The sequence below is a fragment of the Prunus dulcis genome, chromosome 1 (assembly GCF_902201215.1).
Source record: "Prunus dulcis chromosome 1, ALMONDv2, whole genome shotgun sequence".
Lineage (NCBI taxonomy): Eukaryota > Viridiplantae > Streptophyta > Magnoliopsida > Rosales > Rosaceae > Prunus > Prunus dulcis.
In genome coordinates, this window is record NC_047650.1 from 25670195 (window position 1) to 25697495 (window position 27301).

Consider the following 27301-nt stretch of genomic DNA (forward strand, 5'->3'; position numbering starts at 1 on the left):
GTGGGAGCTAAGAGCCCATAAGTTTAGCAAGAGATAGAGAAAGTTGGAAAGGGAAAAGCTTGGGATTATAGCTAGACTATATCTTCCGGCAGCTCCAAAATTGCTTCCACAACTTGAATGGATTTCTTAAAACAGATAAAGTTTAATTCTGATGCTTGAATCTTAGGATGGTGATTTGTAGAAATGCTTGGGTGATGTTTAGGGCTTGGCATGGTGTTCTAAGACAAAAAGAGCACATGGAAAGATTAAGGCTTGAGATTCTGGGTGTTTCTGGCAGCTAAAAGATGGGCTTGGCATGCGTTTTCTCACCAAGAATGTGATAACCGTGATTTCAGTTTGGCTTGAGAAGATAGGTGTTTCAGATCTAGAATAGGCCTTTTGAGAGAGAGAGAGAGAGAGAGAGAGAGAGAGAGAGAGAGAGAGAAAGAAAGAGAGAGAGAGAGAAAATATGGAAGAACTAGAGCTTGAATCTGGTACTTCTAGCAATGGGAAAGTATGCTTGCTCCTGCTTGGGTTTTTTTAGGATAAAGAAGAATGAGATGGAATGGAATGTACTTGGGCTTGATGTTTCCAGCAGTTAGAGTGTAAGATCCCACATCAACCAACGGAGAGGGGGTGATGTGCCTTATATGTGCACACCTGCATCCATCTAGCACGAGGCCTTTTGGGAGCTCACTGGCTTCGGAGTCGTAGGAATTCCGAAGTTAAGCGAATTGGGGGCTAGAGCAATCCCAGGATGGGTGACCCACTGGGAAGTTGCTCGTGAGCTCCCAGAAACAAAATCGCGCGGGCAGAAAGAGGGGCCCAAAGCGGACAATATTGTGTTACGGCGGAGCCGATCCCGGGATGTGACATAGAGAATAAGCTCGCTCGACTGCTCTGGTTGAGTTGAGTCCCCCTTGCTGGGTAGCTCATGACCTCCTTTTATATAGGTGTTGGAACTCTTCTTTACCTCAAAAACCCTAAATGGTTTCTTCTCAATTGGCTAAGTCTTCTCCTTTCTTTCCCTTCACTTTCTCCAATATGGCCTTTATAACTGAAATTTCCCAAAAATCAACTGAATCCATGGCTATTGAGACAAAACATTTTGGTGTCCCAAAACCTTCCTGCAGCTGGACCTTGCAAAGGCTTCCTTTCTAAGCAAAACTCCAGCTTGGCTTTCCTTTCTCTTTTCCTACGTGAGCTCATAGGGATAAAAATGGGTAAAGTTGATGGTCAAACAGAAAGGTTGAGGCTTATCTCTTTCATCAGCCTAGATATTTATGTAAACTAAATTTTAAGGGTTTCAGTTTTAATTGGGCAAGGTTGGTTCGATCTCAAGAGAAAGGGTGCTAGAATTTCTCTCTTACTTACCCATGTATTAGGCTCACGAAAGTTTGGTGCTCCAAAGTAGCCCAAAACCTCCACCTTTTGAACCCTTCATGGGCCTTATGAACCCTCGTACTCATCTAACGAACACCCTCAGCAAGCCCCAGGCATGTATGTGGCTTGGGCCCACTTAAGTTTGTCTAGTGGTTTGGCACTAAAGGGAGTCATTTTGCGTGGCATGTCAATGCGTTAGATAATGCTTGACCAAGCAGTGGGTTAGATGAACTCGAGCATGTGACATTGTTAAACTTTACATGTTGGCATGTGAAATTGGTAAACTCGTATCATGACCTCCCCACGTACCAAATTGTAGTCTCGCTTGGCATGGCGAGAATATCAAAGCTTGTTTAGGCACTTTGTAGCTATATTTGTTGGGCTTTCACGTCCCTTAGCATAATAATGAATTGGACCTAAAAATATGCACGGACATTCCTTGAGATATTTTTGAGCCTCAACAAGTAGATAAATACAATAAAAGACTGTCTACTAATGAAATTTTGATTTTTTTTGTATATCACAAAATAAATCCGATAATAATCTGATCCAATCTGAATCGATGCGTAACGGATATGGATTGATAGGTGCAATCCGATAATCCGATTATAAATGGATTCGAATTTGGATTGAAGTTTCTCTTATCTGAATCCGACCCATTTACAGGTCTAACAATGGGCAAAAGGCCCAACAACACACATGATAAAGCCCAGGGTGTCAAATTTGGAATGTATTGCCTTTTTTGGGTTATTGGGCTTTTTTGTTTACAGTAAAACTAAGAGTGTCAGTTTTTGGCCTTGAAATTTAGGCTGATTCACCTTAAGAAAGCAAGCAGCCCAAACTCGACACTGAGACAGGAAATTCCCCATCACAACACGGGACTATAAGCTCGGTCGATGTGAATTATGAAGGGTTGGTTGACGAAATATGAACCGAAGACTAAATCTTGATATACCTTAGAACAATACATTTTTGTTACAGAAGAAGGCAAATTGTCAAATTGCGATGGAAGAGGAGAAACAGAAATCTAGCCTAATTTCTAAATTAAGGTTAGGGTTAGGGGCGTGATCGAAAGCTGACATAGGAAAGACGAGGAAGAAGAAAGGGGAAAAAGACAAAAATGAAATAGATTATAAACCATTCCATAAAAATTTCTAAATTGAGTAGTAGGAGATTTCTAGAACTGAAATTGAAGATAGGAAACAATTGGAAAATAGGAAAGGAAAGAATTAGAATTGAAATTACATGGTGAGAATGTGCCCAAGCCAATTAAGACATGGCACCAACCTGGACTCATTGCTAAAATCTTGGGACACATCCTCACAAAAAAGCTTTAACTATGAAAAGCCAATGCCAATTCAGTCTCAGGCACTGCCTATAAATGATGAGCGGTAGAGAAACTGCATTGGCATTGGCATTGGCAAAACTGGCTCAGGCAAGACCCTTTTATAAGATGAAGAAGATAGATGGAGAGCAGCATAGAAGACATCAAAAATCAGACGTGAACATGACTTCCTGGTGAAGCTCAGCAAGGCAGGTATCATGTTATCAAGTTATGTGTCTGAGAACTTGTTTCCAACTTTGTGCTCAACTTAATCCTGGTTTATTGAATGATCTTTTTGTCTTCTTCTTTTTTACACAAACAATACTGAGAGAGGGGTTATTCGAGTATTCAAACACTCTATGTATTCGAACACCGGACTTCAGGTGCAGAGGTAACTGTTCTTAATCACTTGAGCTTTGAACTTTAATCTTCAACTTGCATGAGAACCTATTTTGTTTCAAATCATGGATTAAGCTTGATTTATAATTGTCATTTAGGAAGTCATTTTATTTTGACTACATGTTGGATTCATTTTAATTACTATGTGAATTGTTATGAATTTGTCTTGCTTAGCCCAATGTTCTGCCCCCTTTTGATCTTCTTTTCTTTCTTTGTTTATCATTTCCACGGGGGGAGATGTTATTGGGCCTATGCTCATTGCAAAGCTGTCCAAGCGATGTGCTTCAGCTCTGTTGTTCAACAGAACAAAATCTAATGGTAATGAGACTCAATTTCTCATACCATTAATAGTTGGCATGACATGAGTGAGAGCTTGCTTTAAATTGAGCTCATCACAGACATTAAATCTTGCAGAATGCAGAGCTCAGTATGGACAGCGCTCTCCACCCCCATCAGCTGCTAGCTTTTGGGTGTGCCAAAGCAAATATTTTGCACAGGTGAATAATGGCACATATCCAAATTCATTTTTCCTTTTAACTAAATTCTTCCTACAACACTTTTTTTTTTTTCTTCTTCAAATAACCTTTTTCTTCCAGATCTCATTCGGCAAACCATAGCTACCATTTCTATAATGAAGGAAGGAAACAGATAACTATAACATTTGTGAGTTTTATATACTCTCTTCTCTTCATTAAAGAACCAACAGAAACAGATGTCCTTCTAATAGCCGAACCAAATTGAAAAGTGTAAAGCCAAAACTAAGAGTCAAATAACAAATAGGAAAGACAAAGAGTAAATCTAAACAAAGCAAGGAAACAAAATCAAGTTCTGTTGTCATCTCTGGGCGGACTATGATGTGAAGGACATCTCATTGGAAGAATTTGAATATGGCATCTCATCAGCGGCAAAGCCAGGAGATAAGATATCCTCAGTATGTAGTTTGGGCGCTACAGCCAGATAAAGAAGCAATACAAAAACAAATGAGTAGTTTGGGAGGCCCAGTGGTCATTGTATCTAGCTTTCTGTGTCTGTTTGTTCTCTTAGCTCTCATCAAGGCCTCACAAAGTATGGTGGACTCCGAGGCATATACAGAATCTGATGGCTTTGCAGGGAATCAAAGGGCCTTCTTACAGACTTATCCATGGAAACACCAAAGAAATCTTCAACATGAAAATGGAAACTATGGGCAGTCCCCGAAATTTATCAGATGACGTGTTATCTGCAGTTCAACCTCATATTCGCTCATGGACCAAGATATATGGTATTTACAAGCTCTTCATTAACTATGGCTTCTAAATCTTAGTTGCAAAACAAATTTGGTCATTTTTTATGCAATTACAGGGAAGAATTATCTTCAGTGGCCTGGTTCTCAAGCTCAGTTGGTCTTAATGGAACCCGAGTTGTGCAAAGAGATACTAAGTAACAAAGATGGAGCTTATCCGAAAAGAGAGCCCGAAGGCTATGTCAAGAAGCTAGTAGGAGATAGTATGGGGACAACAAACCAAGCTGACAAATGGTCAAAAGTGAGAAAGCTGGCCAACCATGCCTTTCATGGAGAGAGCTTAAAAGTAAGTTCATACAGTTACTGTTAACTATTTCGAAGAGTTCTATAATATGAACGGGAAACTAAGAAAATATCATAAATTGAAGGTAAATTTTCTAACAGCAAGATGGTATTGTTTTATTAGAGTATGATCCCGGCAATGATAGCTAGTGCTGAGACAATGCTAGATGGGTGGAAAAATCATGAAGGAAAAGAGATTGAGGTTTATGAACAATTTAGGTTGTTCACTTAAGAAGTGATTTCTAGGACAGCATTTAGCAGCAGCTACTTAGAAGGGAAGAGTTTTTTTGACAATTTGATGAAGTTATCCTTCTTATTAGTCAAAAAATTCTTTCAAAGTCAGATTTCCCGGCATCAGGTATCTTGCTTTTAACTGAATTAATCTCAAATTGGGGAATAATCATATGAACCATCAATTGACCAAAAAAAAAATCATATGAACCACATCATCTTTATCTATGTTCATTCCAACTTGAAAGAAGGTTCTGAATAATAGATCTTTCTTAATTAGTTGTTGAATCGCTCTTTGATTGATCAAAGTATGAAATTATGAACCCTCATTACTGATGGAATACAACTTATCTGTAGACCAATCAGATGACTATTTCCATTGGCTAGAGTCCAGTACTTGATTACTTAGGAGTAGTGCGAGATGCAAGTCTCATGCCCGGTTTTGAATGAGAGAAAGAAGTAAGGAATCCTCTTTTCGACTCTGAATCTCCCACTCCAGTTGTACTAGATATTTTCAAATCATGTAATATCCAGCTATACATTCCGTACCTTGCTAAAGAAGTAAAGAAACAATCCATGTTAGCAACTACACATTGCCTAACCAATTCCCTCTCAATATGTTCCTAAAAAAATCCTATTTATTCCTGCATGTGTTTCCTTCCACTAACAATCAAATTGATCTCAGTATAGCTACCACATATGAAATTGATCACATGTTCAATTTAATTTTGTATAGTTGAACTCAGCTACTTCTGAGGCATTAGGCTAGTTGTGCAGAGAACTAATCTTCTTTTTTTCTTTTTCCCCATCTTCCAATCTGCTGTACAACAGATAAAACTATTCTCAATTCTTTGGAAATAATTCGTCTGCTGTCACTTCTTATGCATAATCTCATTCCATATTGCAGTAAGATTTTTAAATCCAGTGATGACATAGAATCAGAGAAGCTTGACAAAGCAATGCACGACTTCATCATAGCGATTGTTAAGAAAAGAGAAAAGGCTACAACGACTGGAGAAGAAAACAAATTTGGGAATGATTATCTTGGATTACTTTTGAAGGCTCACCTTGATACCAATGATTTGGTTGATGAATGCAAGGCGTTTTACTTTGCTGGACAAGAAACCAGTAATGGTTTGCTTGCTTGGATTATCTTTCTTCTGGCACTTCATACAGATTGGCAAGAGGAAGCAAGAAAGGAGGTCCTACAATTATTTGGCAAACAAAATCCAACACACGATGACATTTCCAAGCTGAAGACAGTAAGAAATTCATGAACTCTACCTATTTCTTTTCTAAGTGGCAGAAATGTTTTGAATAGAGTTTGGAATTTTCTGTTCTTTTCAAATCAATTGTCCATTTTCATGCAGATGAGCATGATCATCAATGAGTCTCTGAGGTTATACCCTTCTGTTCTTTCCATTGATAGGAAAGTTACAAGGGAAGTTAAACTGGGAAGGCTCATTGTTCCTGCTAATGTTGAATTGCTCATCTCATGTCTAGCACTTCACCATGAGCCTGAGTTCTGGGGGGAAGACGTGCACCTTTTTAAACCACATCGATTCTCGGAAGGTGTTGCTAAAGCTACAAATAATAACATAGCCGCATTCTTACCCTTTGGAATGGGACCTCGAACTTGCGTTGGTTTCAACTTTGCAACCATTGAAGCAAAGATTGCTCTGTCAATGATTCTACAACGCTACCAGTTCACCCTTTCCCCTGGTTATGTCCATTCACCCGTTGATTATCTAACAATTCGTCCACAACATGGAGTTCAAGTGATGCTACACAAACTGTAACCTGCAAAGACGAGAACTGAGAATAGATCAGGCACTTGGTGTACGGAAACATTGAAGCCAGTGGATGTGGTACCCTAGTATAAAAGAGTGCAACTGATTTACAGATTGTCAAAGTAGTAATACACATGTAAGAGAATGGTTCGTCTTAGCAAAGACAAAAGCCTTAACATGTGAAAGAATAAATAAGCTTTCAAGCCCATCAGGGATGTAATTGGTTATAGCCAGGTTTGAAGTTTCAATAAAGACTCATGATTGTTCTTATGCTTTCAAGCCCGTCTGGCCCTTACTGTGCCCAAATTGTTGTGAAATTTGTCTTGTTTTTGCACAGTTTTCTACCCCCTTTTGATTTGCTTTTCTTTGTTTCCTTCATCATTTTGTTTTTACTACATGTTGGATTGTTCTTCCAACTATCATTCCGCAAGCTACAACTACCATTCCTATACTTATCAATCACCATTTTCCATTTGTTTTATCTAAAGTAATAACAGTTGTTAGTTGTTTGTACTCCCTCTTCAATGCCTTCAATAAACAACCCCCCGAAACATATGTTCTACTTATAATACTCAAACCAAATTGAAAACTAACAGGCGGACTACGTACTACGATGAGTAAGTTAGATAAGACCAATTGATGTTAAGAGGAAGGTACGTAGACAAATACGATATAATATATGATACCAAAAGTCTAGGAGGACATAATAAAACATTACATGAGGGGAGGATACTATGTTGCCAAAAACAAAGACCCAATTAGCTAGGTATGAAAACGTACACCAAGAAGTCTGAATGGGGCCCAAAGGTGGCAACTTCTTCACCACATGCATCCACCCTGATTCATTCATTGTTTTGAATTCATGCTGTACAATATGTGACCTCACAGCAAGAGCAAGAAACTTGATAGCAGACTGTTGAAATGAGATATTAGATTTAGATAGAGCTAGAGAGGAAAAACTATACGAAAAAATATGAGTAGTTTGGGAGGCCTAGTGATCATTCTTTCAAGCTTTCTCTGTGTGTTTCTTCTTCTCTTAGCTTTCCTCAACATCTTTTACAAACTATGGTGGGCTCCAACTCGCATACAGAAGCTGATGGCTTTGCAGGGAATCAAAGGCCCTTCCTACAGACCTATCCATGGAAACACCAAAGAAATCTTGAACATGAAAAGGGAAATTATTGGCAGGCCCATGAGTTTATCTCATGACATACTATCTGCAGTTCGACCTCATGTTCATTCGTGGACCAAGATATATGGTAACAAACCCTTTCATTAACAGTGGTTTTTAAAAAGTTTTTGTGGCTAAGAATCTTCGGTCATTTTTAATTTAAATGCAATTGCAGGGATGAATTTTCTTCAGTGGTATGGCTCTCAAGCTCAGTTGGTCATTATGGAACCTGAGTTGTGCAAAGAGATACTGGATAACAAAGATGGAGCTTTTGCAAAAAGGAAGCCCCAAAGCTATGTCAAGAAACTTTTAGGAGATGGTTTCCTACTGCAAATAGATTTAGGAAAATGTCATGATTTAGGGGTCAAGCTATATCAACCAATGACAGCCAGAGAATCAACCAATGGTTTCCTACTGCAAATAGGAAGATCAAAATGACATTTTACCTGATTTCCTACTGCAAATAGATTTAGGAATTTATTATTTACTTTATACCAATGACAGCCAGAGAATTTCGGTTGATGATTTGGTTGATGAGTGCAAGACATTTTACTTTGCCGGACAAGAAACCACTAATAGTATGCTTGCATGGACTGTGTTTCTCCTGGCACTAAATACAGATTGGCAGGCGGAAGCAAGAAAGGAGGTCCTGCAATTATTTGGTAGGCAAAATCCAAATCCTGACGGCCTTTCCAAGTTAAAAACTGTAAGAAACTCAAGAACTCGACCTATTTGCTTTCGATTAATTATGTCTGCAATCCTGTTTTCTTTTTAAATATCCAATCATTTATGTTCATCACCATGCAGATGAGTATGATCATCAATGAGTCTTTAAGGTTATATCCTCCTGTTGTTTCCGTGGAGAGGAAGGTTAGAAGGGAAGTTAGACTGGGGAAGCTCATTGTTCCTGCTAATGTTGAATTGATAATCCCAATTCTAGCAATCCATCATGAGCCTGAATTTTGGGGAGAAGATGTGCAACTTTTCAAACCAGAGCGATTCGAGGAAGGGGTTGCTAAAGCTACTAACAATAACATAGCTGCATTCTTACCCTTTGGAATGGGACCCCGGACACGTGTGGGCTTCAACTTTGCGATCACAGAAGCAAAGATTGTTCTGTCAATGATTCTCCAACGCTACACCTTCACTCTTTCCCCTGCTTATGTTCACTCCCCGTATGAGTATCTCACAGTTCGTTCACAACATGGAGTTCAGGTTGCGCTGCACTCTCTTTGAACTGTCAAAAGTACCACCAGAATTGCCCATAATCTTGATCTTGTTTATAGTATATAGTATACCGGGCAAGATAGCTTAAATAATATACAGGGCAACCTCTGAGGCCCTGTTATGAGGTGGCACTAGCTCCCCCTTTATCTTTTTCTTTGTTTTTCGCTGCTTTGCTGCTTGTAATTACGCTTCTTGTAGAACCATCATTCAAACAAGCATCGATATTCAGGTAACAAAAGAACCATCAAGTCAATTGTACCAACAATACTTGTAGGCCTCATCATTTGGCCCGCAGGTTCATGGGCCGATAGGGGCCCACTCTGCCAATCAAGAAATAGCCCGGCCCAATTCGCAATGGGCTTTGGGATGGCCCGGCCCGCTTTGGGCTGGGTTGGGCTTGGACTTGGACTTGGGTGTCTAAAGCCCGGCTTTGCCCAATTAAGCCCAAGAAAGCCCAGTCCAGCCAGCCCACAAAATCCAGGCCCGTATACATATATAATTATGTATAAATAAGGGTTTATGATTAGGATTATATCACTTGAATCACAAATCCCCCTCTTTCATTTGTGTGCGTGTGTGTGTGTGTGTTACTTGTTTGAAACGTTGTGTTTGTTTCCACTGAATTCTGCTCATTTTTTTTAATTCATTTTTACATTTGGTCAGCGTTGTGTTCTTCAATTTTCTGTGCTGAATCCAACCATATAAATAACACAAAATTTGCATAAACAGTTGAAAAGTTATATGTCAAAAACTGGACAGATGTCGAAACTAAAAAACAAAGGAAGTTCATAAAACGTGATAAACTGGTGCTACCATGGTAATACAGTGGTGATAAAGGGATGATAGAAATTGTTGTTTGTGTTTATTTTGGGTTTCTTATTTTGTTTCATTTAATTTACTTTTCTTTACTCATTCCTAGTTTATAATTGGATGATTAGCATATTAATGTGTGTCAATTATTAATACAACAATTATATAAATCAAGAATAAGACGAACAACATATCATATCACCAAACATATTCATACCACCAAACATAATCATACCACCAAATATAATCATGCTTTTCTTGAACCCATCACTAAGTATTTGCATATTTATTCATACCATCTTTTTTTTTAAAATTTATTTTTTCATACTTATTATTTTTTAAATTTTTTCTTAAAACATCTTACGGTCTAATTATGATGCAACAGAGTGCCTCTTTTTGAGTGGCACATTGTTGAGCTTAGTCCGACCTGGCCCGATGGGCTTTTTCAAGCCTAGCCCATGAGTCAAGCTTGGACTTTGAATTTTCTTAAAAACCCCAACCCGACCCGGCCCGTTATTTTTTATCTCTTCTTTGAAGCTCTGCCCGGCCCTACCCAAGCCCATTAAATTTGGGCCGGGCTTGACGAGCCCTAAATACTTGTGTCTACATGCAGCTTAACATGAGAGAGAGAGAGAGAGAGAGAGAGAGAGAGAGAGAGAGAGAGAGAGAGAGAGACTTTACTTTAGTGACAACATGCACATGCTTCGGAAAGGATGTAAAGTTAAATTTCAAATTTTCTTCATCCTAAATATGATTACAATTTATAGCTATATCTTAAATTTAAGAGAGATAGGTCAGCCATTATTAGCAACACCGATTTTATCTTCAACTTAATCATCTATAAAACCCGATAATTGTGAAGTTTTATTACAAAAGACATCGGTGTTATTAATAATAAAGTTGTTTTTTACTTTGTTAATGTTTCTGATGTGAGAACACTATACATCAGAAATATCAAATTTATTCTGCTTGATCTTGAAATTACGGGACAGAGAGTTCTCAAAACTCGAAAGATAATAAAGAAATAGCAAATTGTTGTACAAGGAAGAAAAAACGAAAAGATCGTGACGAACGTTCGAATATGTCAATTCAAATTTAAAACCTTTCCTTTCATTCTCTTTATTGTCATCACTCTTCTGCACCTTGAGTTTTCTTTTTTGGCCTTATTTAAATGAGCAGGTCCAGCTGCTAACCGTTGACACATCAGAGCTCAGAAAAATCATGAGTAGTTTCGTAGAAGAACCAGTCAGAAAAAGACTCAGTTTGTTTCTGGCTGGCTGCACAATTTTATTATATTACATGTACGCTATTTTGGATATAATATACGATGCAGCTTAAAACACTCTACCATATATATATCGATAGAAATGATGGGAAAGATATATATATATATAGGGAATGTGGCCAGCCTGCTAGCAATATATATCTATTCTAATGGGATTAACCTATAAGAAATTCCAAATCCATGTATGACATGGGCAAATATTATAATCAATCAACCTTGCATTTGGCCAACGCCAACTGACGAGCATCAATATAATATCATGTCAAGTTTATAATCTATAATGTATGTCAACTATGGCAACTACTTTTTGTTTGTTGCATATCGTAACACACACATATACATCAATTCCTTATATTAAGAGATTTCTTCAAATAATTTTATTTGAGGGATGCTCTTTAGGGTATTTTATGAATTTTGTTTCCAACGATTCAAACTATTTATTTTTTAAGTCTTTATTCATAGATCTTCTTTGAAAAAAAAATTAGACAAATCGAAAACCGTTTAGACATCTAACTGTGTTCTACAAAATCAATTAACACGGTGCTTCAATAAAGTACTAAAATTTCAATAATTTAATTGAGTGGCCAAATGATATCAAATTCAAGTGATTTTTTGCAGAGATGATCTTCGAATGAATATCTACAAAATAAATTATTTGAATTAATGAAATACAATGTATGGTATACTTTACAATGGTGTCTCTCATATAAGCTTTTATATATATATATATATATATATATATATATGTATATATATATATATGAGGTCAAAAATGGCATCTTGTTTGTTTCCAATAATTCATAATGCTCTTCAAAGGGATGAAAACATATGTCGATCCACAAATATATCTCGTTTTTAAGACGCTGATACTGATAATAGGGTCGAAGTAATTTCATGAAGTCTACAATTTGGACCCTCATTATTCTAATATAGTAGCTCTGACCTGACCGATTCTAATTATTAGAAATTATCGAAAAGAACAAAGAAACACTCGACAGTTGAAATTGAGTATAAATAGATACATCCACAAAGAGGAAAACATATCAATCAAGAAAAAGAAATGAGTTGGTTATTAGGAGACTCGATGTTCACTGTTTCAAGCTGTGTGTGTGTGTTCCTTGTAATTCTCTTAGCTCTCATCAGGATCTTTCGTAAAGTATGGTGGGTTCCAAATCGCATACAGAAATTCATGGGTCTGCAAGGAATACATGGCCCTGCTTACAGACTTGTCCATGGAAGCACCAAAGAAATCATGAGCATGAAAAAGGAAGCTATGAGCAGGCCAAGAAACATGTCACATGACATATTCCCTACAGTTCAACCTCATACTCACCAATGGACCAAAATATATGGTACGTACTTCTTCATTAATTAACTTTGGTTTTTATAAATCTTTAATTAGTTCAAAGATAAATTTTAGTCGTTTTGTCGCAACAGGGAAGAATTTTCTTCAATGGCAAGGTACTCAACCTCAGTTGCTCATTGCGGAACCTGAGTTGAGCAAAGAGATACTAAACAACAAAGATAGGCTCTTTCGAAAACAGAAGTCCCAAGGCTATGTGAAGAAGCTATTTGGAGAAAGTATTTCCATGGCAGAAGGTGAAAAATGGGTCAAGTTAAGAAAGCTGGCCAACCATGCCTTCCATGGAGAGAGCTTAAAAGTAAGCTATTTTTACTATATAAAAAAAAAAATTTATATATATATATATATATAGTTTGAAGGGTAAAAGTAAAATTTTCTACCGTGTAAATTTGGTTATTGACCGCATGATGTTGTTGTGTTACTAGGGTATGGTTCCTGATATGATAACTAGCACTGAGACAATGCTTCAAAGGTGGAAAAATCATGAAGGCAAGGAGATCGAGGTGTTTGAAGAATTTAGGCTGTTGACTTCAGAAGTGATTTCAAGGTCCGCATTTGGCAGCAGCTACTTAGAAGGGAAGAGAATTTTTGATATGTTGATGGAGTTGACCTCCGTTATATTCCAAAATGCTCTCAGGCCCAGGTTTCCTGGCATCAGGTAGCTTCTTTAAACTAAAATGATACCAAAAGAATCCACCATGTTTCTTTTAGCTATCGAAATTTACACTTGCGAGCAGCAGAGAAGTATTCACAACAAATTTAAACTTCTCATGTTTAGTCTATCATTCAAATTTGCAGTATGTTTTACAAAACCAGTGCTGAGATCAGAGCGGACAAGCTTGAGAAGGGAATACGTGACACCATAGCCGAGATTGTTAAGAAAAGAGAAAACAAGGCCATGAATGGAGAAGCAGACGAGTTTGGGAGTGATTTTCTTGGAGTACTTCTGAAGGCTCATCATGATACCAATGAAAACCAGAGGATTTCGTTCGATGACATTGTTGATGAGTGCAAAACGTTTTACTTTGCTGGACAAGAAACCACTAATGCTCTGCTTGCTTGGACTGTCTTTCTAATGGCACTCCATCCGGATTGGCAAGAGGAAGCAAGAAAGGAAGTCCTACAATTATTTGGTCAACAAACTCCAACTCTTGATGGCATTTCCAAACTGAAAACGGTAAGAAAGTTAACCAGTTGATTGCTAGCTTATCTAATTACAGGCAGAAGCATTGTTCTCAATTAAGTTTTGAAATCCTGATTTTGTTCATTGTTTAATGCAGATGAGTATGATCATCAACGAGTCTCTCAGGTTATATCCTCCGGTTGTTTCCCTAAGTAGGCAAGTTGAAAAGAATGTTAAGCTGGGAGGGCTCGTTATTCCGGCTAACGCTGAATTGCACGTCCCGAATCTTGCATTTCATCATGATCCTAAATTCTGGGGAGAAGACGTGAACCTTTTCAAACCAGAGAGATTCTCAGAAGGGGTTGCTAAAGCGACTAAAAATAACACGGTCGCCTTCTTACCCTTTGGATTGGGACCTCGAACATGTGTGGGCATGAACTTCGCAAACGCAGAAGTAAAGATTGCTCTGGCAATGATTCTACAGCGCTACAGCTTCACCCTTTCCCCTGGTTATGTCCACTCACCAATTCAGTATATGACAGTTCGGCCACACCGTGGAGTTCAAGTCATACTGCACTCACTGTGAAACGTGAAGACCAAAATTCATTAATTTCAATAAATGTTGCATTTAATTTCTCCCCTCCCCTCCCACTGGTTATGGTAGCTTTTTTATTTTTAAGCAAAGACGAAATAATAAATGGAATGATATCTTCTTTTTTTTGGGGGTAAATCTCACTTTATTATTCTGAAGTTTATCGACCTTCAGACTTTCACTGCACGAAGTTTCTTTATATAAGCAATAGTCTAAACTAGGGGTGGGCTCAGTGTGATTTGGTTTGGTGTTGAGCCAAAATCGCACGCTGAACCGAGAGCCTCGGTGGAGGAAAACACAGCACCGACGCCAAACCAAAGCACCAGAAAATTGGTGTTGTCGGCAAACCAAACAAACGGTTTGGTTCAGGGTCTGTTTCATTGTCACGCTGAACGAAGTCGCTTCCACGGCCTCAGATCTGTGCGCGGCTGCGATGGAGGTGAAGGGGAGAATTCAAGGCAGCGATGAAGTCGAATGAGATAACACAAGACAGTGAGAGGAGAGAAGATACAAGGAAAGAGATTCAAACCTAAACACAACCTAAACTACTCTAAATTAATATAATCTACAGATTGACAATTATATATAATCTACATGAGATTCAAATTTAAGTGCAAAAGGACAAAGTCACTCCCTGACCAACTAGCCTAGCTCATGTCTGCATCTTTTATTTTCTTTATATTCGCTTTAATAAGGATTAAAATGCAAAGTTCGATGACAAAAAATGGGAGGGGATGCCTTTAGGAGATTGGGGGTTTGCTACAGAGAACCCCCTATTTTTAGCCTCCTATAGGAAAACAAGGAAAGCATTACCACAAGGATTGGCCTGAGAAAGCGGAGAGCCTTAAATTAGTCACCCAGAAAAATCTGTGGGGCAAATGGCATTACAAGACCAAACAAAATAAGCAAGTTAGCATTTGTACATTGAAACAATAATTTCCTTTGCTAACTACGAGAGACTACAACTGATTTACAATATAGATTTGTCACCTGCTAAAATCAGGTTGAAAAAATGCCAATGGATCCAATGACGAATCTGAAGCTATGAGGCAAATGCATCTGCCGCCAGAAAATGGGGAAAAAAAATACCTAATCTATTGCAATCAGAAAATCGATCAATTGTGAAACAAAATTCAAACTATGTGTTCAACAACATGAAGTTAATAAAAGTTTTTCCTTCATGCGAGATATAAGCTTAAATTTTTCCTCAGCTTCAACCTGTTGGCGGACGTCAGTTCTTGATGCCCGGTCTGGGTGAAATTTCAGCAATGCCCGTTTATAAGCTGCATGCACCTGAAATCGCCATTTCCATTAAAATAATTTAGGTAAAATATATGAATGCATTGAAACCCACATAGTTCAAATTTTCATAACCCATTCAACCAAAAACTACCAAGAACCTAAAGCATCTTAGATCAAAAACTTATTTTAACTTACCTCATGTGGCAGAGGACAGAAGCCAGCCCCCACTTGTATTCCTAAGCCACGAAGCAAAGAAGCCATATCTATACATGTCAATTCCAATCTTTTAAGCTCCTTCCTTATTTCAGCACGAAGTTGGTCTTTCAAATTTAAATTTTCTTCATCCTGAATATGGCATTATTGAACACATCAGAAATATCCAATCAATTGTACTTGATCTTAAAACAAGATAGAGAGTCCTTTAAACTTGAAAAGTAAATAAATAGCTAACTGTTGTATCGGGGAGAAAAAAAAAAGTCAAGACAGAAGGAAAAGCAGCATTCAGGGAAAAAATAAGATATGATGAATGAATATTGAATATATGAATACAAACCTTCTTTTGCGTCTCTCTTACTTCTTCCACACGTTGCTTTTGCCTTCTCTGCATGTCTAATAACCGCATGTTTTCAGCCTTTCTCCTCTTGCGTAATCTTTGTGCCTCTTCTGCCTGAAAAACAGAAATATACTCAATGTCAGGTCAAGTGGTCATTCACTAGAGACTACTGAGCTCCTTTCAAGCTCAATTTGTACCAACAGAAAGCTATTGAAATGCACAAAAACTACAAGTAACAAAAAATGTATTGATTATATTTAAAATATTGGTTGGATTATGTCGAGCATGTATAAATACATTGCATATGAAAAACACTAAAATATTGGTTGGAATTTATCAGAACCCCTATAGCAAGCAAATCATAATATGTACCAGGGAAGACTGACTATAATACTAATTAATGAAAAATTAACTTATACTACCAGTCACAAAAGCCAAGTGGGAAGGTTCAACTCACAAGAAGGTAGAGGGTGAAAAAGGGAAATTGGCTCTTATTTTTGTGTAGTCTAAAGGCCCGATGGACCAAAATAAACAAACATGAACTTAAATATAAAAGTAAAACAAAAAAGCTATGTATGCATGTGCAGAACCTGAATTTGTACGACTTGCTGCCTGGATGCCATTTCTTCTTCTATTGCTCGCTTGTATTCAGCAGTCTCCTTGAGCTTCTCTCGATCAGTGATTATATCTCCTTCTACAGTGGCTGCATCTCTTTGGACAGGACTCGCATAACCATCTTCAGCATGTAACATATCCCTTAAATCACATGATTCTTTCCCTCTTTCTGAATCAAATCCCCCCCGATCACTACTTGCTCCATTACACGATGTGTTGCACAAAGATACTTCCTCAAAGTCTACCATCACATTCTCCTGGGAACAAGATTTTTCATGGACAACACCAATTTTGTCTTCAGAAGGGGTGAAACCACAATCCATCTGTGTTTCATCAGATGGTTGTCCAGAAACTGTTTTGTCCTTTTCCTCAAAAGTAGCTCCATTTCTGCACTCCTTTGGCAAAGAAGTATTGCAACTGGAAGAAGCATCATGAAATGTATTATTCTTCTTGCCCCTTAATTCAACTCTGTCATGGTCACCAGGTATTTCACCAGAATGTTTGTTTCTGCAGGAAAAAATTTCATCATTCAAAACACTAGGTTTCCCTTTATCATTGTCAGAACCCGGCAAGGAATCAGAAAAACTAGTTTCATCCCTGAACTTTTGCACATTATCCATAAAAGAAGTCCCTGTATGTTCAGATTGTTTACCACCTGGGTCTTCCTTAGACCACAAGGGAGGCTCTTCAGGACTTTGTTCTTCTTCGTTATCATTTTGGGAACTCTGCCACTCATAAATAAGAGGATCTTCTTTTGGGACATTCTGATTTGATTCCACAGAACCATCCATTTGGGGACCAAATGAACTACCCTCCCCGTGGCCATCACGGGTTCCCATAAAGTCTGGAAGGTTTTCCTTTTCATAATTTCCATTTTTTGAACTTGAACAAACAGGGACATCTCTCTGTGCTGTCCTATTCTCTACTTCAACATTAGCATGGGTATCACTATGAGATCCAGATCCACTAGCTTGATCAGCTGAACCAGACTGACCATTATGAACAACATGTTTTCTCTTTTGAGAAGCCTTTTCCCAATGTTCATGAAGCTTCCCATAAGACCCTTCTATTAGCTCGCAATCAGAATAATCACTATCAGATGAATCACTCTCAGACTCAAAACCTAAACCATAACGATTTCTGCCAGGAGCTTTACCAGAGCGGGTTTGCTTGCAACTTGACCGCTTTAATGCAGAATCCTTTTCCTGGACAACCTGACATTCATCGCCATCCGAAGTTACAGAATTCTGCCTATAGTTAGAAGCAGGAAAAGAACTTTTGCTTGAGGTGGCATCACTATCCAGGTCTCCAACCTCTTCAACAGAGATTACAGGAGTAACGTAATTATCATCATCATTGTCATCATCTATATAGATGAAACTACGGAATTTAGATTTTCCATCTTTTCTCAATGTACTGGAACCTCGTGACTGTGGCTGTAAAGACTCAGGATAATCAACATCGATGACATCTTCATCCTCAAGATCGATGAACACAACTTTATCAACATCCCCTTTAACCTTGCAACTTTCCACAGTTTTTTTCCCAGAACAACTTCTGAGTTCAGAAAATTCTCTTGATGGTCCTCTCCGTCTCATCTACTTCTGCATCCAAAAAAAATGAGAGAAATTTGAGTTCCCATCACATACATTTCAGCCTTCGTAACTGATAAAATAAATATTGGCAATCAAAATCCAAAAATTATGTACTGTAAAAGCATAATAATAAATGGAAATGGAATCCTTTTGCACAAAGGTGATAATTTCATATGACTCATCTAAGCATGCTTATAAGTATACAATTCAATAGACTCATTTAAACATGTTCATAAATATAGAATTCAAACGGAATCAATATTCGCATACCCTGCATGCTACTTAGTTGAAAGAAATTAGCTAAAGACAAGGAATAATTGTCAGGAACTTAGATAAAACTTTCATGGGCAGATACCGCTTTTCGTCTCAAGTAAGTTTCATCAGGTAAGCATTACTCCTAAGAAATCTAAAGATCCAAATGGATGAGCCTTGTAGGACCGGTTTACTACAACCAATTCTCATCAAACAAACTTTTAATGTGTCTTTGTGTTTGTGTCTGTAATTATGATGGAAATAGGTCATCAAAGCACACATTCATCTTTAACTCGTACAAATGCCACACCAGTGGCTTGCAAATACAAAAACTCTTCACCTAAAACTCTGTTAGGGCTTGTTTTCAGTCGAAGCAAAAATATTATAGGTGAATAACACCAATGAAATCCCGTATACGCAATTGAAACAACGACCCAATAAAGTTTACGCAACTCTTACTTGAAACCCTAAAGAAAGAAATCAAATTTCAACTATTTTAAATGAAACAAAGCATAATCGCTTACCGAAGGGAATTGCATAACAACCAAACCCTAAATTCAATCAAAATCTCAGGGAGCCTATTGAATAAAATCATTTATCAGGAATCCATATATTGACGCGTAAACATAACGAAGACACAGAAATTCAAAAATCATAATCGAAGGCTGAAAATTGGACAAATATGCAGAAAATCAAATGTAAAAATGGACGACTGAACCTCACCTTTCCAGGAAAAAAACAGGGGGAAAACCCTAGCTCTTCGTAGACGAAGCCACCACAGTGAAATACCCAAAGAAAAAGAGAAAGCTTCAGAGAATAAGGAGGATAGCGAAGTCGATATTTCCCTTGGGAGGGTTTTGAAATTGAAACCAAAATGTTTTGGCACCAAACGGACGAGCGAAATCAATTAAGGAAAACATGAACAGAAAAATTAAATAAATAAATAAATAAAACGTTGAATATGAAAAGATATTGCGACTGTGGTAAGTTGCGTCAGCCCTGAGGGTAGCAAGCCTCACATACGAACCACATTCACGCATTATAGTCAACGAGGGTGTTGATTGGTCTGTGATTTTCCTACAAACCTTCCGCGGGTTCTTTTCATTACTGCGCGGTGAAGACTTGGAATTTTTTCCATTTTTTGAATAAGACTTTGTATTTATTGCTGGTGAGACCAGCCTGCCAGGCCCATAAGCCTTGGGGGCTTTTTTTTTTTTTTTTTTTTAAGTGTTCTTAAACAAACTTTAAAATTAACTGGTATATCTTATTATTAAATTATTTATTAATTTATTAATTTATCTTAAAATAAAATGACAGTCCCGATCTCTTGGACCACATGAGTTCAAAAGATTGTGATCACCCACCGTTGGATGTTAATCCAATGGTTCAAAAAAAAATTTAAAAGGAGTGCAAGAGTGAGTGAACCGTTGAATTTACATCCAACGGTGAGTGACCATAAATCTCTTGGACTCCTGTAGTCCAAGAGATTAGGACTGTATAAAATGACTAGAAGGATATATTAAATTGTGAAATAAATATAATTTTAATAAGTACATCCGACTCATCATATTCAACCTTAATCGAAGATAAAGAAGTTTTCGTATTGCTGAAAAAACGTTCATCACAAATATAATTAAACGTAGCCAGATATGATTACATCGCCCCATCACTTTGAGGCGTTCATTGGAGATCAGACAATGGTAGCTAATTACTAAGCGTCTGCTTTGTTCACAGGAGATCAGACAATAGTGAGGATTATTTGTAGCAAAAAAAATGTTGATAAGGCCCAATATATTGAAAGTGAAACGAAAAGGAAGATAAGCTAAAAGTTTTGGTATAATCATTTAGGCCTGGATCAATTTGCAAGATGATTGATGGGCTCGCAAGTCACATCTCAACTGAACTAGCTGCAGGACTTCTTTTATGATCTGTAATTCATTGGCAACCATACAAAGAAAATGTACTCAATTTACAGAGCCATGGGAGGCATGTACATAAGTTTATATGACATACAGGAGATAAATCCCAATAACATACATGTGCCATAGATCATTTTAGATAGCATAAACTTGCCATAGAATATAAACCTCGTGAAAAATTCAGTAAGATTTTGTGGCAATTAATTTAAGGCAGCAACACTAGAGGGGAGAGTAGGGGAATGGGATCTTTGCTCTGATAGAAGGAATTCAATGAAGATGAAGAAGAATTTGAGCTGCTCCCCACCAAGTTCTGCATACCGCTGCAACTCGAAGAGACATTGTTATTAGGGTTTAGCTGAAGAGGACAAGGAGCTCGTCTTTGCAGCCGATGACTCAAATGCCTTCTAAAAATATTGGTGTCACTTTTGTGAGCACAAGTTTGGAAGCCTGGAAACTCAGCACCAGCACTGTCCTCCATTTGTGTGTGTGTGTTGCCCTGCCTCTATTTTAAGTCATTTGAATCTCCCCATCTTAGTTATATAACTTTGAGAGAGATCTTAAGCATTATTTAATTTAGCTATGAATCATAAACGCTACAATAAGATTAGTATGTCACTGTGGACTTCTTTTTTTTAAATGATTCAACAAATGTCATTCATGAGATCGGTGGACTTTGATAGCCGGATAAACACTAGGCACGGTGCCACTTGGCCGATGGGGACTGGTCCAGCTAATTGCCAATGGGCCCTCATAGTGGTTTGCCAACTATTGCTAGAGAATGGGACATCATGTGCAAATGTGCAGAATTTGCACAAGAGTTGCTGCATAGTTAAATGGATAGTGTAATAAAATATCAAAATGGTCAGCTGAGAGACTGAGCCCTTCATGTGAGGGGGAGGTTGCGGCTTCCTTGCTTTGGTTCAAAGAAAGCTTGCATTGCCCAACGCCCACTTTCTGTCATGTGAGGAGGAATAAGTGCACATCTTCAAAAGCCATTGTTTTCAGTGACAGGAAATTCAGAAGCACGTGATACTTGAATTACTAAGTAGATAGTACATGCTCTCTCTCTCTCTCTCTCTCTCTCTCTCAATGAATTTAATTGGTTTGTTTAACCAAAAAGAAAGAAATATCTCAAGGTCTGCAGATGAATTTGGTTCACAGAAAGCACTGTTGGTTATATTTTATATGTACATGCATGGTCATGACTCATGATTCTGCAATAATTGTTATGCCAACCTAGCTGATCAAATTAACTAGTGTTTTAGACTTTTGATTGTCATTTGTTTTTCAAAAGAAAAAGAGTGGACATGTTAGGAGCATTGACTGCTGACTGATCCAAGCACAAGACAGAACAAACAGCAGTGTGTCTGTTTTGTGCAGTTCTGCATATTTTGGTGTTTCTTTGTCTTTGCAATATGCATGTATATATTGATATATCATTAACTGCATCTTCTGTCCTGTGTAGAAAATATGGACATTCATTTTAACTAAAGAGACACAGAAACACATTGGTCGATTTAAAGAGAAGAGAACATGGAAATGCAGTATTTGTACACTACTTGTACAGTTATACTGTGCTACCAGTCTATTTCAAAACATACTTTTTTATTATTATTATCATAAATAAATGAAAAAAATCAATCAATCAATCATTTTTTTTTAAATACTGTAGCTTGACAGACAATGACAATGAAAGACAGTCAACCAAAAAAAAAAGCAATCAAAGGCCTAACATTATGCTATGAATATGATACCAATTATCATGTTACTTTTGGGGTATTTCTTATCTATCTTTTTTGGGTCAATATGAGTTATCTCTTGATTTCTTGTTGAGATAGCCAAGTGGCTGCACCCCACGATTATTGCACACCAGCCAATAATGGTGGAGGAGGATATACAATTATTGACATTGGTTAGAAAGGAGGCTGGAAATTCAAGAGAGGGCGCATTTCCTCCCTGCCTTTTTTCTCTTTCCATGTATTTGTTGGTCTTTTTATGCTTTTTGTGCTTTCAAATCACACACTTCCTTAGCTCAGCATTCGGTCAAAAGGAATGTTCAAATTGATTTGGATTGGACTAGAAGGATTTTCGTGGAGCATTCCAAGTTCCAACCAGAAATTGGTCCGAACCAGTTTCATGAAAACGTTTGGAAAGTTTATAGAATATACATCCAAATTTTTTCAAGTTTCACCCCAACTAAAAAAGACTTTCATTCAACAGAAATAACATTTTTTGTTATCTCCGATTAATAACGCATTATGTTATTAGTTGAAAATAACAAACCCCGTTACAAGTTTTTCTGCTTGCCGAAGGTTTCAAAGAGTGAAACAGACGCAATCTAGAAACAGCGCAGTGTTGAACAAACCAAAATGGATTTAGACAACCAAACTAGTCAATAAGTGTCTGTCTCCATCTGATAATGATGGGATGCTTAAATAAAATTAGAATCTCCATAGACCTGTGTCCAATGGGAAATTGAGAGGTCAATGTTTGGTACCCTCACACCCACCAAGAAAGAAACACAACTTTGAATGGAAACTATATCACTCAGCAAAAAGAAGCCTTCCATGCAGCCTCTCATATTGGACCACTGTTTTATTATATGTCAAATTGTCAAGAAAATTTAAGTCATTGGACACTTTATAAGAAATCAGAACCCCAACCAGATTATGAATTAAAAAAAACAAAGAAAGGAGATTGATGGTAATATGAGGCTACCTACCAAAACATTGGATAAGAAATATTATGTACAGAGTTCTCTGATCATTTCACAAATCAGATTATCCTTCTTTGCTTTCTTGACCCAACGTTAGGTTGGATCACAGTAACAAATAAAGGCTAAAGGGGAAGCTGATAGGGGGGTGTATTTACAAACACTTCACTCTATTGCTTTCGTTTACCAATGGCTGTGTTTCCTAAGTTTAAGTCAATAAACCACTAAAATGGTCTACTTTGGTGAAGTTGGACTAGAGCGGGTTCTTATGTACAAGAGGAGGCGAGATGTATGACCCATTCACCAGTTCTTCAAGAATAGGACCTAATCAATTTAAAATTGACAAAAGATCTGGACTTGAAGAGACCCCCAAAGAGAAACCTGGTTGGAGATTCCTCAGAACCTGGTTTTGGGTCTTCAGGGCTGCCTTTCACTTTAAGTATGGTCTGCCCAATTACTTGCCTGATTGCCTCTATGGTCTTGGAGTCAACAGGGTAGCCTGATGCATCACGAACATAGAACGTATTAACAGCTTTGCCTGCTTTGGTTGCCACTTCTGCTCGGGTTACGGTAAGGCTATTCTCTCGAAAGATCCGAGTGACATCAGATAGCAGCCCAACTCTGTCAGTAGTGCAGAGTTCTAACTTCAAACCCTGAACGAGGAAGAAACAAATTATTTGTCAACATATCAATGGAGCCTCTCAAAAAATAATTAACAACTCAATAAAGTACGTTAAACATTACTCTTAACCTAGGGACGCATTGTTAACAGAATCAAACAGGTGAATGCAGTAGAACATAGTGAGACAAAGAAAAATATACCTACATAAGTAGTTGATTCGTTAAACAAAAGGGTCGACATCCATGTTTTTATAACGGCAATTTGACTCATAATCATACAAGTGCAACAACTAAACTACACATTAGAAAATTAAAATATCCATCACTACTTGTCATGCATTGGAGCTATTAATACCCTCAAATGTATACTTTTGGTCACCATAGGAAGCTTTCTAGCCAAACCACAAGCAAAAAAAAAAAACCAAAAAATTGAAATAAAATAGTCAGCTCACCTCAGATACTCTTCTCTCAATAGCTGCTTCAAGGCATTGTATCACTCTTTGTCTCTCTGCATCTGATTTCACAGGGGATCCATCTATATGCCTGATATAGTATTCCTAGAAATGCATACAAACAATAATTAGGAAAGCCAACTCTAACCAAATCAAATCCAAGTAAGGCTCATCTCACCTTGCAGCCCAAGAACACAATCATATGCAAGTTGAAAAGTGAAAATGGCATACCTGATAAGCTTCTGGACCCTCAGCATCAATACTTGCATGAAAAACCACATATTGCATGTCTGTCAAAGTGCAAACTGTATCGAAGAGAAGCTTTGGCCTATCTTTACTCCGAATAGTCACCACCGAGTAGTCTTTGTCCTGCCAATTAACAACATTCACATTTGGTCTTTGGTTGTCATCCAAGAGACCATCATCAACTCGTTCATAATCCCTATCTGCAAACATCATTTGGTGAAGCCTTCTTTCAGTGTGTGTAACAGCGTGAGATACAACAGTCCTAGCTCCCCTGGTTTTGTTGCTGCCCTTAAGCACATTGCATAATAATTCCTTAATCCTGGCTAACCTCTGAGGATCAGTAACTGCCAACCCCGTCTCCTCATCGGTAACGTGCATCACTGATGCAGCCCTTGTGTTGTGCGTCCAGACTTCCGCACTCACTACATTGCATTTGAGATTGGTGAGGACAGCACTCACTTCAGAGAGTAATCCCGGTCTGTCACTTCCAGTTAGCTCAATTGCAGTATGGTCCGTTGATTGTTTAACCCCAACAGTTCTCATTGAAGATGCAAAGCAAGCCTCCGGACCCAGAGACTGAAAATAAAGTGAGAAATTAGAGGCTTTTCATATCAAAAACAACCAAAAATAGGAAAAACAAACGTCAAGCACAACTCACCTTTTGAATATACTCCAGAACCCCTTCATCTGTAACCTTGTTTCCATCTTGATCGGTGACATTAAAAACTGATTTAAAAAATAAATCACGCAATTAGTTTCTAACTCCAGAACAAAAAAACACTAAATTTTTACACTGATGAAAAGGTCTTCCACTACTAACAGTCACAAAGGTAATAAAAGGATTGTTACCGTCCATGAACCAGCCACCATCCGAAGAGATATACGCTTTGGTTACGATAAGGTTAAGATCAGTTAGAACTTGTACCACTTCCAGAAGTATCCCATACTCGTTTGCACTATCCACCTGCATCAGAAAACTAGAGTAAGTACAAAACTTCCGTAACACGGAGGAAAAAGGCCACGCTAAGAAAGACACATAAAACGATGAGAAATGAGAGCCATACCCTTATCACCGTAGCATTCTTGCAGGCTTTATTATCAATTACAACCCTGACAAAACAGAAGTGGACAACGAGATGTAAATCTTAAGATGCGTATCGTACAAGATTATGTTACTTTAAGTCACCTTGAAGAAAGTGAGATTGCATACCTCGGTGGGTTCATTCTCCGGATGAGTTTCTCATATTCATCATCCATGTCATGTGAAAAGCTCATGCTAACCTCTGAAGAAAACCCACCCAAAAAAAAAAACAAAAAAGGAAAAATATAATTAGACAAAAAGCTAGGAGAACAAAAAGAACCAATTGGAGAAGAAGAGAACCATTGTAAAAAAGATACTTGTAAATTCCAAAGAATATAAGGAAATGAAAAAAGCCATCGAGTAAAGCATTTGGAGGACTTGTTCACAAAGAAAAGATAACTCAAAAATCCAAACTTTCTCACAAAACACAACTTTCATAAGCAGGCAGCAGACAGAACCAAAACTGAGAACAAAGAAGTATCTTTACAAATTTCCATCACCCACTTCACAACTAAACAAGCCCCACCCCCTTCTCCAAGACAGGCACAAAGAAGCCAAAGCAAAAGGCAAACCAAGGAAGACACTGAAAATCAGGAAGCACACAGAACCCGACAGACACCACAAATCGAAGAACAGAGTACGAGAAACCAAAATGAAATGGAAAAAATAAAAACAGCACCTACCCATTTCAATTGCTGAGGATTAGTGAATCTCTTACACCAAAAGCTTTTTCCTTTTCTTGGTTGTCTAAAAACAAAGGAAGAGGAGAGAACAAAGGCTTGGTATGTATGTAGAGTACAGAGAGAAAAAAAGGCAAGTGGTATGTGTTTATATACAGAAAGAAGATCTTAGAATCTTAGGCTTTCCTGTTCTTGATCTCTCTCACTAAGGTAACAAATAAACTATAATAATTCTACACCTTTAAAGAAAACCAAAAATACAAAAATTTAAAGCCAACCCATTAAAACACTCTCCAAAATCAGACAACCCCCGACACAATACTCCAAAAACCTGCAAGTTCAAAAAGTACCACAAAACACACTCACACAGTTTTCCCTGTTTCTCTCTCTCTCTCTCTCTCTCTCTCTCTCTCTGTGGCATGCCCTCGCTTTCTTTATATGGCCTCTCTATGTCTCTCTCTGCCACTTTCCAAATCCAATTTTCTCTATAAAACGAGAATAAAAATGACCCCGTAAAAAGAAAGTTTCCTAAAAATACAGAGTGGGGGTGGCTTGCTCGCTTGCTCGGGCAGGGCCCTGGCTGACTCTTTGAATCTGATAAACCAACTACACCCGCGCATTTTAGCAACGACCTCCACTTTGGGGGATTGGTGACGTGGCAGCGTGCTAAAGTGCGCCGGTGGGGTAGGACTAGGTTCGGTAAAACGATAAAGCTATGGGGGAAAGTAAATCTCTTCAACTCCTAGGTTTGTGGAGCTGACACGTGGAAAACCAATGGGATGCAGTCAATGGACGGACCATGGTTTGGTCCGGTCTGGTCTTCGACTTTTACTAAATAACGGTTTGTCCTTGTCGCCTTTTAGGACGCGGTTAAATTTTGACGGAAACGCACCGGTTTGGTCAATCTTTTTGGGCCAAGTCGGTAACTTTCTTTTCAATTAATATGTACGATTTAGCATTTAAGTGAGTTTTTAATTGTTGGTTAGTGAAACCGAAAAACGATGGAATCTGAATCTGCATCTTTTTTTGTGGTGAGATTAGTTAATTAATCTGCACATAATCTCCTTTCTTATTGCTTGCCTATTGGGCCT

The 27301-nt window shown here is 37.9% G+C and overlaps 4 protein-coding genes and 1 pseudogene across 4 annotated transcripts; 3 read left to right on the plus strand and 2 right to left on the minus strand.

Annotated features, from left to right (window-relative positions):
- Window positions 1-3086: 3086 nt before the first annotated feature.
- LOC117614703 lies at window positions 3087-6946 on the plus strand (annotated as a pseudogene).
- Window positions 6947-7543: 597 nt separating this feature from the next.
- On the plus strand, window positions 7544-9300 carry LOC117617276 (cytochrome P450 CYP749A22-like). Its single transcript, XM_034346597.1, has 4 exons — window positions 7544-7929; window positions 8017-8204; window positions 8266-8547; window positions 8649-9300. The coding sequence occupies exons 1-4, from the start codon at window positions 7644-7646 to the stop codon at window positions 9075-9077; spliced, it is 1185 nt and encodes a 394-aa protein (XP_034202488.1). The 5' UTR covers window positions 7544-7643; the 3' UTR covers window positions 9078-9300.
- A 2923-nt stretch (window positions 9301-12223) lies between these two features.
- On the plus strand, window positions 12224-14235 carry LOC117615324 (cytochrome P450 CYP749A22-like). Its single transcript, XM_034344390.1, has 5 exons — window positions 12224-12515; window positions 12601-12824; window positions 12952-13184; window positions 13325-13703; window positions 13807-14235. Exons 1-5 carry the CDS (start codon window positions 12224-12226, stop codon window positions 14233-14235), a joined length of 1557 nt encoding a protein of 518 aa, XP_034200281.1.
- Window positions 14236-15062: 827 nt separating this feature from the next.
- LOC117614399 (dentin sialophosphoprotein) lies at window positions 15063-19573 on the minus strand. Its single transcript, XM_034343199.1, has 5 exons — window positions 19222-19573; window positions 16627-18255; window positions 16037-16150; window positions 15679-15828; window positions 15063-15534 (listed from the first exon to the last, which is right to left on the minus strand). The coding sequence occupies exons 2-5, from the start codon at window positions 18247-18249 to the stop codon at window positions 15388-15390; spliced, it is 2034 nt and encodes a 677-aa protein (XP_034199090.1). The 5' UTR covers window positions 18250-18255; window positions 19222-19573; the 3' UTR covers window positions 15063-15387.
- Window positions 19574-23114: 3541 nt separating this feature from the next.
- LOC117614338 (ACT domain-containing protein ACR4) lies at window positions 23115-26298 on the minus strand. The gene is made up of 8 exons (XM_034343120.1): window positions 26214-26298; window positions 25660-25732; window positions 25514-25559; window positions 25299-25413; window positions 25108-25175; window positions 24435-25025; window positions 24204-24308; window positions 23115-23783 (listed from the first exon to the last, which is right to left on the minus strand). The coding sequence occupies exons 1-8, from the start codon at window positions 26215-26217 to the stop codon at window positions 23442-23444; spliced, it is 1344 nt and encodes a 447-aa protein (XP_034199011.1). The 5' UTR covers window positions 26218-26298; the 3' UTR covers window positions 23115-23441.
- Window positions 26299-27301: the final 1003 nt, after the last annotated feature.